Source organism: Balaenoptera physalus (genome assembly GCF_965194825.1).
Source record: "Balaenoptera physalus genome assembly, chromosome: 2".
Lineage (NCBI taxonomy): Eukaryota > Metazoa > Chordata > Mammalia > Artiodactyla > Balaenopteridae > Balaenoptera > Balaenoptera physalus.
In genome coordinates, this window is record NC_138883.1 from 90,349,985 (window position 1) to 90,364,611 (window position 14,627).

Below are 14,627 nucleotides of genomic sequence, written 5' to 3' on the forward strand. Positions count from 1 at the left end.
ACCATAATACAAATAGATAATTTTTGTATAGAATTGTTTCCTTAAAAATTTTTTTTATTGAAATATAATTGATTTAAAATGGTGTGTTAGTGTCAGGTGTACAGCAAAGTGATTCAGATATATATATATTCTTTTTTAGATTCTTTTCCATTATAGGTTATTACAAGATATTGACTATAATTCCTGTACTATACAGCGGGTCCTTGTTGGTTATATATTTTATATATAGTAGTGTGTATATTTTAATCCCAAACTCCTAATTTATCCATTCCCCCTTTCTCCTTTGGTAAACATAAGTTTGTTTTCTATGTCTGTGAGTTATAGAATTATTCTTATCTTGTTAGATTTAAGTCTCATAAATGGAGTCTATTATTCCTTATTGTGTTAATGACTTCCTAGTCATCTAGATTTGACTAGGAAGAAAGCTGAATGATGGCAATTTACGGTTAATGAGCATTTCTCAAATACTAATGTTGCATACATTTCTTGTTTTCTTATGTAGGCCAGCTGTTGAGGCCTGGTGAAAACAAATCAGGTGCAATAATGTTCTGCAGTAAAAAGAAATCACTTGGTAAGTATTGAGTTCTTTAGGTGGCACAAAGCAAATATGATTTTTTAATATTTATTTTAATTTCACGGAGGTGTAATTTATAAACAAAAACCACACAGATCTTAAGTGTTCCATTTGATGAGATTTAACGGTTGTATGTAAATGTGTAATTACCACCAAAAAGCAAGAGATAGAACATTTCTGTCACCTGAGAAAGTTCCCTTATGCCCCTTTTTATTCATTCTCCCTGTGTTCTACACAACCACCTTCTGATTTCTATCAGATTGGTTTTGCCTGTTTTTGAAATCGATATAAATGAAATCATACAGCATGTATTCTTGTGTCTTGCTTCTTTCACTCAGCATAAGGTTTTTTTGACATATATCCATATGGTTGTATGTTTCAGTAGTTTGTTCCTCTTCATTTTTTCTTTTAAAACAGTATTCCATTGTATGAATACATCAACACTTAAGACTAAGTTCATATGTTTAGAAATAATTTGGGTTCATGATGGCAAGTAACACACTTTGTTTTTAGTTGAGTAATTGGTCTAGCTGAACAGTATTAATAGTATTCCAATTTTAAAAAATACAGCATCCTGACCAGAGAGTATTAATCTTGTCTTATGTCTTGTTAGTCAGCGACAGAGTATTGTGTAGTTTTTCCTTCAGTGGAAATGTATTCAGTTTATTACTGCTATTTTCTTTATTATTTTTAAAACTTTAATTAGTTAATTAACTTTTTATGGCTGCATCGGGTCTTAGTTGTGGCACACGGGATCTTCATTGAGGCATGCGGGATCTTTTGTTTCAGTGCGCGGGCTCTTTGTGTGTGCAGGCTTCTCTCTAGTTGCGGTGTGCGGGTTTTCTCTTCTCTAGTTATGGCATGCAGGCTCCAGGGCGCAGGGGCTCTGTAGTTGGCAACATGTGGGCTCTCTAGTTGAGGTGCGCAAGCTCAGTAGCTGTGGCAAGTGGGCTTAGTTGCCTCACGGCATGTGGGATCTTAGTTCCCCGACCAGGGATCGAACCCGCATCACCTGCATTGGAAGGTGAATTCTTTACCACTGGACCACCAGGGAAGTCCCTATTTTCTTTTTTTTTTTTTTTTTTTTTTAACATCTTTATTGAAGTATAATTGCCTTACAATGGTGTGTTAGCTTCTGCTTTATAACAAAGTGAATCAGTTATACATATACAATATGTTCCCATTTCTCTTCCCTCTTGCATCTCCCTCCCTCCCACCCTCCCCGTCCCATCCCTCTAGATGGTCACAAAGCACCGAGCTGATCTCCCTGTGCTATGCGGCTGCTTCCCACTAGTTATCTATTTTACATTTGGTAGTGTATATATGTCCATGACACTCTCTTACCCTGTCACATCTCACCCCACCCCCTCCCCATATCCTCAAGTCCATTCTCTAGTAGGTCTGTGTCTTTATTCCCGTCTTGCCACTAGGTTCTTCATGGCCTTTTTTTTTTTTTTTTTTTTTTTTTCCCCTTAGATTCTGTATATATGTGTTAGCATACTGTATTTGTTTTTCTCTTTCTGACTTACTTCACTCTGTATGACAGACTCTAACTCCATCCACCTCATTACAAATACCTCCATTTCATTTCTTTTTATGGCTGAGTAATATTCCATTGTATATATGTGCCACATCTTCTTTATCCATTCATCTGTCGATGGACATTTAGATTGCTTCCATGTCCTGGCTATTGTAAATAGAGCTGCAATGAACATTTTGGTACATGACTCTTTTTGACCTATGGTTTTCTCAGGGTATATGCCCAGTAGTGGGATTGCTGGGTCGTATGGTAGTTCTATTTGTAGTTTTTTAAGGAACCTCCATACTGTTCTCCATAGTGGCTGTATCAATTTACATTCCCACCAACAGTGCAAGAGTGTTCCCTTTCCTCCACACCCTCTCCAGCATTTATTGTTTCTAGATTTTTTGATGATGGCCATTCTGACTGGTGTGAGATGATATCTCATTGTAGTTTTGATTTGCATTTCTCTAATGATTAATGATGTTGAGCATTCTTTCATGTGTCTGTAGGCCATCTGTATATCTTCTTTGGAGAAATGTCTATTTAGGTCTTCGGCCCATTTTTGGATTGGGTTGTTCGTTTTTTTGTTATTGAGCTGCATGAGCTGCTTGTAAATCTTGGAGATTAATCCTTTGTCAGTTGCTTCATTTGCAAATATTTTCTCCCATTCTGATGGTTGTCTTTTGGTCTTGTTTATGGTTTCCTTTGCTGTGCAAAAGCTTTTAAGTTTCATTAGGTCCCATTTGTTTATTTGTGTTCTTATTTCCATTTCTCTGGGAGCTGGGTCAAAAAGAATCTTGCTGTGATGTATGTCATAGAGTGTTCTGCCTATGTTTTCCTCTAAGAGTTTGATAGTGTCTGCCCTTACACTTAGGTCTTTAATCCATTTTGAGTTTATTTTTGTGCATGGTGTCAGGGAGTGTTCTATTTTCATACTTTTACATGTACCTGTCCAATTTTCCCAGCACCACTTATTGAAGAGGCTGTCTTTTCTCCACTGTATATGCTTGCCTCCTTTATCAAAAATAAGGTGCCCATATGTGTGTGGGTTTATCTCTGGGCTTTCTATCCTGTTCCATTGATCTATATTTCTGTTTTTGTGCCAGTACCAAACTGTCTTGATTACTGAAGCTTTGTAATATAGTCTGAAGTCAGGGAGCCTGATTCCCCCAGCTCCATTTTTCGTTCTCAAGATTGCTTTGGCTATTCGGGGTCTTTTGTGTTTCCATACAAATTGTGAAATTTTTTGTTCTAGTTCTGTGAAAAATGCCAGTGGTAGTTTGATAGGGATTGCATTGAATCACTGATGTCACTGATGAACATAGATGCAAAAATCCTCAACAAAATACTAGCAAACAGAATCCAACAGCACATTAAAAGGATCATACACCATGATCAAGTGGGGTTTATCCCAGGAATGCAAGGATTCTTCAATATACGCAAATCAATCAATGTGATACATCATATTAACAAACTGAAGGAGAAAAACCATATGATCATCTCAACAGATGCAGAGAAAGCTTTCGACAAAATTCAACACCCATTTATGATAAAAGCCCTGCAGAAAGTAGGCATAGAGGGAACTTTCCTCAACATAATAAAGGCCATATATGACAAACCCACAGCCAACATTGTCCTCAATGGTGAAAAACTGAAACCTTTTCCACTAAGATCAGGAACAAGACAAGGTTGCCCACTCTCACCACTATTATTCAACATAGTTTTGGAAGTGTTAGCCACAGCAATCAGAGAAGACAAAGAAATAAAAGGAATCCAAATCGGAAAAGAAGAAGTAAAGCTGTCACTATTTGCAGATGACATGATACTATACATAGAGAATCCTAAAGATGCTACCAGAAAACTCCTAGAGCTAATCAATGAATTTGGTAAAGTAGCAGGATACAAAATTAATGCACAGAAATCTCTTGCATTTCTATACACTAATGACGAAAAATCTGAAAGTGAAATTAAGAAAACACTCCCATTTACCATTGCAACAAAAAGAATAAAATATCTAGGAATAAACCTACCTAAGGAGACAAAAGACCTGTATGCAGAAAATTATAAGACACTGATGAAAGAAATTAAAGATGATACAAATAGATGGAGAGATATACCATGTTCCTGGATTGGAAGAATCAACATTGTGAAAATGACTCTACTACCCTATTTTCTTTATTTTTGACTATGGACTTGTTAGAGACCAAAGGCTGGATTAGAGTATATCTAATACCCTATCCCTCCTTCTTATCATATCTCTGACAGGTGGTTAAGCTATTTTGATAGGCAATTATTTCATGGTTCAGTCTGTTCCCTTGTTGGACACATTCATGGCAATGTTCAATCTCATAATGAGCTGAAATCTGTCTCAATGTAGTTCGCACCCATAGGTCATTAGTTATGCCCTCTGGGGCAATACTTTCATATTCCCAGTGCCAATTTAAGAGTCTAGAATTATTGTCATCGTTTTTTTCTTTTTCAAATAAAATGATTTATTTATATCCAGTCACTGGTATAATCTTAATAGCGTAAACATCAGATTAACCAGTTTTGACAGGGACAAGTTTCCAACAGAAACTATTGTTGCAAGGTTTCGATAAGTTCATTCTCACTCTTTTAAAATAATTTGTACATATATGTGACTGTATATGTATAAAATAAGCAATTTTTTATAAATAAAAATAAGAAAATAGAAGTGACTGTAATTGGACAATCTAGAGATAAACACTCCAGACTGCCAAGTTGCACAATTTAGAGGGCTCCAATCAGTGACCTCTATTAATACATTAATGTATATTCATCCATATATTCCCAAATGGAACTATGGTGTGCATTACTTTGAACCTGCTCTTAAAACATAATACTGTAATCATAGATACCTTTTCTGTCTTTAAACCTTTCTCTATAACATTATTATTTTTTACATTTTCCTCTAACTTTTAATTTTGAAAATGTTGGATTTTACATAAAAATTAAAAGAATGGTAAACACCCAAATACATTTCACCTAAATTCTACAATTATTACCATTTTGCCACATTTGCTTCCTCTCCTCCCCCTCACTGCCACCAGCACACACCCACACACATGCACACACATACACTTTTTGTTGTCATTAGGATATTTGAAAGTAAGTTGTAGACATCATGACTCTTACCCCCAAATATTTTTTTAAAACATCTTTATTGGCGTATAATTGCTTTACAATGTTGTGTTAGTTTCTGCTTTATAACAAAGTGAATCAGCTATATGTATACATATATTCCCATATCCCCTTCCTCTTGCATCTCCCTCCCACCCTCCCTATTCCATCCCAAATATTTCAGCACAGATCTCCTAAGAACAAGGACATTCTCCTACTTAACTACAATATCATCACCACACCTAAGAAATGTAACATTGATGAATAAGTAACATACATTCCATTTTTCAGTTTCCCCATTTGTCCCTACATCTCATGTCTCAGAGCTTGTTTTTATTTTTGGTACAATATCTAACCAATGTTCACACATTGTGTTTGGCTTTTTTTTTTTTTTTTTTTAAAAGGAAGCAAGTTTTTTTTTTTTTTAATTAATTTATTTTTTATTTATTTTTATGGCTGTGTTGGGTCTTCATTTCTGTGTGAGGGCTTTCTCTAGTTGTGGCAAGCGGGGGCCACTCTTCATCGCGGTGCACAGGCCTCTCACTATCGCGGCCTCTCTTGTTGCGGAACACAGGCTCCAGACGCGCAGGCTCAGTAATTGTGGCTCACGGGCCCAGTTGCTCCGCGGCATGTGGGATCTTCCCAGACCAGGGCTCGAACCCATGTCCCCTGCATTGGCAGGCAGATTCTCAACCACTGCGCCACCAGGGAAGCCCTGTGTTTGGCTTTTAATCCCTTTATTTTCTTTTAGATTTAGAATAGTTTTTCATTATATTGAATTTTGGAAAAGTCCAGTCCAGCTCCTAAGTCTATTTGGAGTGAATATTTTGGACACAAATACTATGTAGATTATATATATATATTTACACATTTTATTTATTTATTTATTTATTTTTGGCTGCATTGGGTCTTCATTGCTGTGCACTGGCTTTCTCTAGTTGCAGTGAGTGGGGGCTGCTCTTTGTTGCGGTGTGCAGGCTTCCATAGTGGTGGCTTCTCTTGTTGCGTAGCATGGGCTCTAGGCACATGGACTTCAGTAGCTGTGGCACGCATGCTCAGCAGCTGTGGCTCACAGGCTCTAGAGCACAGGCTCAGTAGTTGTGGCGCACGGGCTTAGTTGCTCCGTGGCATGTGGGATCTTCCTGGACCAGGGCTCGAACCCATGTCCCCTACATTGGCAGTGAGATTCTTAACCATAGCGCCACCAGGGAAGCCCAATACTTGGTTTTTCAAATGGACAATTAATAAATTAGTTACTTGAAACTGTTTTGATGGGGAATGCAACTTGCTGATCTTCCTCATACGGAATTTCATTTTACAGTCAGTCATAGGTATTTGTAATGAGCTGTAAATAGCTCATTTGTAAATAGCTGTGTAATGAGGCTAAATGTTTTGGCCACATAGCTGGGTCTGTATCCACTGTGGTGCTGATAGGCAGAGAAAGCTGAGGTCAGTTCCTTCCTCTTGGACTTGTTAGAATGGCCAAATGACTTGAGGGACTGACATTGGTGTCACCATCATGTACATAATCGTGATTGGGAATGAGGCATCTTTAGGTTATATCAATTCCTATAGATCTGGTTATAGACTGGAGACCTTTTTCAATCTAAAATATTCATTTACTTATTCAGTTAGTCAACAACATTTTTTAGTGCCTATGATATGCTAGGTAGTGCCAACTTTTCTTGACTTCACATAGCTTTTTATGATTCAATAAAACACATGTATCCTCACACAAATAAGTTTACAATAACAATGATAACTTAATAACAGTTTTCTAAACATCACTGCCAGTATATTTTCCAGAGGAGCACAGACTAAAGAACTTCTAATCAGCCTGGGGTTGTCAGGGGGAAAATAATGCAGAAGTGATATTTTACCTCAATGAGTTATTTAATATCTGCAACATTTAAGAAAGGTACACTTACATTTATATAAATTTCTACAACATTATCAGGGAGCTTGGGACATTGACGATGTATGTCAGACTTTAACAAGCCAACCATGAGTGTTGTGCGAAAACAAAAATTTTCTCCTAGATATATGCCTTATTATTTATTATCTCCATATTCACATAAATCCCACATTCTTCAAGATGTGAAAAATTCGAATTGACTCAAGTATTTAAAACATGCTTACAATCTATTTTCTATTTGTTATTTGTAATTCACCCTTTCTGTATAAGCTCAAATGGGAGGTCCAGAGACAATTACTTTAAAGCGTATATGTGCTTTCCTACAAAGCAATCAGGAAGAGCATTGTTCATGTGTAAAATACCTAATTCAGATTTTAGGTACTTTGGTAATATGGGAAGCAAAAAGTAGATAATTTGGGGCTTTCCTTAAGCTAGCTAAGGCTGTTCTTGATTCCAAAATGTGAGGGTTGTGGAGCAACTTGCATTACTCCACAATGAAGCCCTTAGCATGCTCATGGAGTATTGTATGGAAAGAATCACACCAAGGTCACATTATGTCTTTCATGGGGCCTTCATGGGCCCCTTCCTCTAAAAATTATTAAAAATAATGTTTTACAATTGTGTGGGTATAAAGACAAATATAAGCCAGGTTGGATTCATTATTATGTATCCATTATTATTATATTCTTTTCTTTCTTCTAATTTAAAAACAATTTTATTGGAGTATAGTTGATTTACAATGTTTGTGTTAGTTTCAGGTGTACAACAAAGTGAATCAGTTATATATACATATATATGTCCACTCTTTCTTTTTTTTTTTAGATTCTTTTCCCATATAGGTCATTACAGAGTATTGAGTAGAGTTCCCTGTGCTATACAGCAGGTTCTTATTAGTTATCTAATTTTTATATAGTAGTGAGTATATGTCAATCCCAATCTCCCAGTTTATCCCTCCCCCGCCACCCCTTATCCCCTCATAACCATAAGTTTGTTTTCTACATCCACGACTCTACTTTGGTTTGTAAATAAGTTCATTTGTACACTTTTTACTTAGATTCCACCTATAAGAGATATCATATGATATTTGTCTTTCTGTGTCTGACTTACTTCACTCAGTATGACAATTGCTAGGTCGCTCCATGTTGCTGCAAATGGCATTATATTTTGTTCTTTTCTATGGCTGAGTAATATCTGCTAGAATGAGTTTAAACTTTAGCTATGACACATACACAAATATAAATCTATCTTGAACTACCTCATTACAGTGAATAATAAAATAATAAAACTCAGAATAGCAGTCTATGTCATACATATTTATTGTGCTTAGAACATATTTCCAAATACATTGCTTCAATTCTCCATTTCTTTATTATTTAGGATTCCAAAATGTATAATATTAATTGTCATACTTTGGTTTTATAAAAAAATTTCTTAATTGAAAAATTTCATCCCAAGAATTATAATCATTTATTATTAAAAAATGCTTTTATATTCCTTCCATAGACCCACACCTTAGAACGCACCTTTAATTTAGTATTTGAGCCAGTATCTAGCATATAGCAAGCACTTAATGAATGATGGCTGTCATTATTATTTTAAGTAGTTTTATTAAATGCTACTTGAGTTATAGTTCTCTGGTGGACCTACTTCTCAACTAATGTTGCTTTCACTATTCATTCAAACAGAACTTCCTAATTTAAAGGAAAATAAAATCTTTTTTTTTTTTTTTTTTTTTTTTTCGGGTGGCGGCGGCGCCTGCGCCCGCGCCTGCGCCCGGGCCAGGAGGGAAAGCGCGTGGCGCGGTTGGGGTTGGCAGCTGGCTTCGCGGGCGCACGCCCGGGCGCACCGGGCGGGACGGATTTGGACCAAAATTTTTTATTTCTTGGCTTAATTTTGAAATCTGGATTTTCTTTTGATGGTGGAATGAAATCTGAAAGTTTATGAGATAGTCCCAAACATGGTATTTTCTATAAAGAAAAATACTTTTAATAATTCAGAAATTAAAAGCCTACTATGAATTGTAAATCTACCTTCATGCAGTAAATAAACCAATTAAGACATCACATTTCAGTGATTTTGGCTGGAATGATCTTGTCTCACTGTGGTAGTGCAGGTTGTCTTATGATAATCTAAACTTTGATTGATAGTTCATTCATTCATTCATTTATTCATTTATCCATTCATCCAGTCAGCCAGCCAGCCATTTCACATATACTTACTGAACACCTGTTATGTGCCAGACACTGTTCCAAACAGAAAAAAACAACTGTGGACAAAACAGATTTAAAAAAATAAAAAAAACCTTCAATATGTATGGAGCTTACATTCTTGTGGGGAGAGGGAAAGATAGTCAGCAATATAAATGAATAAGTAAGTCATCTTGTACACTGGAAGCGCTGCAGTTTTAAAAAGGGTAATCAGGGAAGGCTGAATTGAGAAAGACATAGTTGAGCAAAGACTTGAAAGAAGTGAGAGGGGAGCTATGTAGTTATCTGGAGGATAAGCATTCTAGGTGGAGGGAGCAGCAAGTGCAAACGCTTTGAGGTGGGAGTGGGCCTGGCATGTCCAAGGAACAATATAGAGGCCACTGTGACTGGAGTTGAATGAGCAAGGGAGAGGGTGGTTATCATGGCTGGATCCAGTTTTTTGAGGCTTTAAACTAATACAAAATTAGGTATGAAAGACATGTTCATTTAGCATGAGAAAATAAATCCCTATATATCACAAATTTGAAAATCTGAAACATACCATACATTTCACAAAACCCAGAAAAATAACATAATAACTTCATTAATTCACTGCCTGATGCACTTTTATAATACCTTTCTTCCTGTATTTTTGGCCCCATATTTTTTGATTGCCTCTTTCATGACCATTATTTTGTTATATAATTTTCTATAGCGACACTAGAAAGATAATTCAATTTTTCCTCTAGCACATTATTTAAATTAGTTTTTCTTTTTAAATTGAGGTATAGTTGTTTTACAATGTTGTGTTAGTTTCTACTGTACAGCGAAGTGGAGTACCCTGTAATACACAGCAGGTTCTCATTAGTTATCTATTTTATACATATTAGTGTATATATGTTGATCTCAATCTCCCAATTCATGCCCCCCACACCCACACCTGCTTTTCCCCCTTGGTGTCCATACATTTATTCTCTACATCTGTGTCTCTATTTCTGCCTTGCAAACAGGTTTGTCTGTACCATTTTTCCAGATTCCACGTACATCTGTTAATATACAATATTTATTTTTCTCTTTCTGACCTACTTTACTCTGTATGACAGTCTGCAGGTCCGTCCACATCTCTACAAATGACCCAGTTTCGTTCCTTTTTATGATTGAGTAACATTCCATTGTATATATGTACCACATCTTCATTTTTTTTAAACATCTTTATTGGAGTATAATTGATTTACAATGGTGTGTTAGTTTCTGATTTATAAACAAGTGAATCAGCTATACATATACATATATCCCCATATGCCCTCCCTCTTGCGTCTCCCTCCCACCCTCCCTATGCCACCCCTCTAGGTGGTCACAAAGCACCGAGCTGATCTCCCTGTGCGGTGCGGCTGCTTCCCACTAGCTATCTGTTTTACATGTGGTAATGTATATATGTCCATGCCACTCTCTCACTTCATCTCAGCTTACCCTTCCCCCTCCCCATGTCCTTAAGTCCATTCTGTACATCTGCGTCTTTATTCCTGTCCTGCACCTAGGTTCTTCGGAAACTTTTTTTTTTTTTAGATTCCATATATATGTGTTAGCATACGGTATTTGTTTTTCTCTTTCTGACTTACTTCATTCTGTATGACAGACTCTAGGTCCATTCACTTCACTACAAATAACTCAATTTCATTTCTTTTTATGGCTGAGTAATATTCCATTGTATATATGTGCCACATCTTCTTTATCCATTCGTCTGTTGATGGATATTTAGGTTGCTTCATGACCTGGGTATTGTAAATAGTGCTGCAATGAGCATTGGGGTGCATGTGTCTTTTTGAATTATGGTTTTCTGTGGGTATATGCCCGGCAGTGGGATTGCTGTGTCATATGGTAATTCTATTTATAGTTTTTTAAGGAACCTCCATACTGTTCTCCATAGTGGATCAATTTACATTCCTACCAACAGTGCAAGATGGTTCCCTTTTCTCCACACCCTCTCCAGCATGTATTGTTCGTAGATTTTCTGATGATACCCATTCTAACCAGTGTGAGGTGATACCTCATTGTAATTTTGATTTGCATTTCTCTAATAATTAGTGATGTTGAGCAGCTTTTCATATGCCTCTTGGCCATCTGTATGTCTTCTTTGGAGAAATGTTTATTTAGGTCTTCTGCCCATTTTTGGATTGGGTTTTTTGTTTTTTTGATATTGAGCTGCATGAGCTATTAATATATTTTGGAGATTAATCTTTTACCAGTTGCTTTGTTTGCAAATATTTTCTCCCATTCTAAGGGTTGTCTTTTCATCTTGTTTATGGTTTCCTTTGCTGTGCAAAGCTTTTAAGTTTCATTAGGTCCCATTTGGTTATTTTTGTTTTTATTTCCATTTCTCTAGGAGGTGGGTCAAAAAAGATCTTGTTGTGATTTATGTCAAAGAGTGTTCTTCCTATGTTTTCCTCTAAGAGTTTTATAGTGTCTGGCCTTACATTTAGGTCTTTAATCCATTTTGAGTATTTTTTTGTGTATCGTGTTAGAGAATGTTCTAATTTCATTCTTTTACATGTAGCTGTCCAGTTTTCCCAGCACCAGTTATTGAAGACACTGTCTTTTCTCCACTGTACATCCTTTCCTGCTTTGTCATAGATTAGTTGACAATAGGTGGGATTATCTCTGGGCTTTCTATCCTTTTCCATTAATCTATATTTCTGTTTTTGTGCCAGTACCATATTGTCTTGATTACTGTAGCTTTGTAGTATAGTCTGAAGCAAGGGAGTCTGATTCCTCCAGCTCCGTTTCTTTGTTTTTTTTCTTCTCAAGATTTCTTTGACTATTTGGGATCTTTTGTGACTCCATACAAATTTTAAGATTTTTTGTTCTAGTTCTGTAAAAAATGCCATTGCTAATTTGATAGGGATTGCTTTGAATCTGTAGATTGCTTTGGGTAGTATAGTCATTTTCACAATGTTGATTCTTCCAGTCAAAGAACATGGTATATCTCTCCACCTGTTTGTGTCATCTTTGATTTCTTTCATTAGTGTCTTATAGTTTTCTGAGTACAGGTATTTTACCTACTTAGGTAGGTTTATTCCTAGGTATTTTATTCTTTTTGTTGCAGTGGTGAATGGGATTGTTTACTTAACTTCTCTTTCTGATATTTCGTTGTTAGTGTATAGGAATGCAAGAGATTTCTGTGCATTAATTTTTATCCTGAAACTTTACCAAATTCATTGATTAGCTCTATTAGTTTTCTGGTAACATCTTTAGGATTCTCTGTGTATAGTATCATGTCACCTGCAAACAGTGACAGTTTTATTTCTTCTTTTCCAATTTGTATTCCGTTTATTTATTTTTCTTCTCTGATTGCTGTGGCTAGGACTTTCAAAACTATGTTGAATAATAGTGGTGAGAGTGGACATCCTTGTCTTGTTCCTGATCTTAGAGGAAATGCTTTCAGTTTTTCACCATTGAGAATGTTTGCTGTGAGTTTGTTGTATATGGTCTTTATTATGTTGAGGTAGGTTCCCTCTATGCCCACTTTCTGGAGAGTTTTTATCATAAATGGGTATTGAATTTTGTCAAAAGCTTTTTCTCCATCTATTGAGATGATCATATGGTTTTTATTCTTCAATTTGTTACTATGTTGTATCACATTGATTGATTTGCATATGTTGAAGAATCCTTGCATCCCTGGGTTAAATCCCACTTGATCATGGTGTATGATCCTTTTAATGTGGATTCTGTTTGATAGTATTTTGCTGAGGATTTTTGCATCTATACTTATCAGTGATATTGGTCTGTAATTTTCTTTTTTCTAGTATTTTTGTCTGGTTTTGGTATCAGGGTGATGGTGGCCTTGTAGAATGAGTTTGGGAGTGTTCCTCCCTCTGCAATTTTTTGGAAGAGTTTGAGAAGGATGGGTATTAGCTCTTCTCTAAACGTCTGATAGAATTCACCTGTGAAGCCATTTGGTCCTGGACTTTTGTTTGTTGGAAGATTTTTAATCACAGTTTCAATTTCATTACTTGTGATTAGTCTGTTCGTATTTTCAATTTATTCCTTGTTCAGTCTTGGAAGGTTATACCTTTCTAAGAATTTGTGCATTTCTTCAGGTTGTTCATTTTATTGTCATATAGTTGCTTGTAGTAGTCTCTTATGATGCTTTTTATTTCTGCAGTATCCATTGTAACTTCTCCTCTTTCATTTCTAATTTTATTGGTTTGAGTCCTCCCCCTCTTTTTCTTGATGTGTCTGGCTAAAGGTTTTTCAAGTTTGTTTATCTTCTTAAAGAACCAACTTTTAGTTTTATTGATTTTTGGTATTGTTTTCTTTGTTTCTGTTTCATTTATTTCTGCTCTGATCTTTATGATATCTTTCCTTCTACTAACTTTGGGTTTTGTTTGTTCTTTTTTCTCTAGTTAACTTCAGGTATAAGGTTAGATAGTTTAGTTGAGATTTTTCTTGTTTCTTGAGGTAGGATTGTGTTGCTATAAACTTCCCTCTTAGAAGTGCTTTTGCTGCATCCCATAGGTTTTGAATCATCACGTTTTCATTGTCATTTGTCTCTAGATATTTTTTGATTTCCACTTTGATTTCTTCAGTGATCTCTTGGTTACTTTGTAGTGTATTGTTTAGCCTCCATGTGTTTGTATTTTTTTAGTTTTTTTTCCGTAATTGATTTCTAATCTTATGTATTGAGGTGCTCCTATGTTGGGTGCATATATATTTACAATTGTTATATCTTCTTCTTGGATTGTTCCCTTGATCCTTATGTAGTGTTCTTCCTTGTCTCTTGTAACAGTCTTTATTTTAAAGTGTATTTTGTCTGATATGAATATTACTACTCTCTCCTTCTCGTGATCTCCATTTGCATGGAATACCTTCTTCCATCCCCTCACTTTCAGTCTGTATGTGTCCCTAGGTCTGAAGTGAGTCTCTTGTAGACAGCATATATATGGGTCTTGTTTTTGTATCCATTCAGCCAGTCTGTGTCTTTTGGTTGGAGCATTTAATCCATTCACATTTAAGGTAATTATCGATAGGTATGTTCCTATTACCATTTTCTTAATTGTTTTGGGTTTGTTTTTGTAGGTCCTTTTCTTCTCTTGTGTTTCCCACTTACAGAAGTTCCTTTAGCAATTGTTGTAGAGCTGGTATGGTAGTGCTGAATTTTCTTAGCTTTTGCTTGTTTGTAAAGCTTTTGATTTCTCCATCAGATCTGAATGAGATCCTTGCTGGGTAGGGTATTCTTGGTTGTAGGTTCTTCCCTTTCATCACTTTAAATGTATCATGCCACTCCTTTCT

The 14,627-nt window shown here is 36.0% G+C and overlaps 1 protein-coding gene across 7 annotated transcripts in view; it reads left to right on the top strand.

Annotated features, from left to right (window-relative positions):
• Positions 1-14,627, top strand: part of ATP8B4 (ATPase phospholipid transporting 8B4 (putative)) — a 314,688-nt gene that overhangs the window by 87,307 nt on the left and 212,754 nt on the right. For all 7 annotated transcript variants that reach the window (XM_082452990.1, XM_082452991.1, XM_082452995.1 and 4 more), the window contains one exon: positions 503-571. In XM_082452990.1, the coding sequence (XP_082309116.1) occupies positions 544-571 (28 nt within the window). In that variant the 5' untranslated portion in view covers positions 503-543. The remainder of the gene's footprint in view (positions 1-502; positions 572-14,627) is intronic.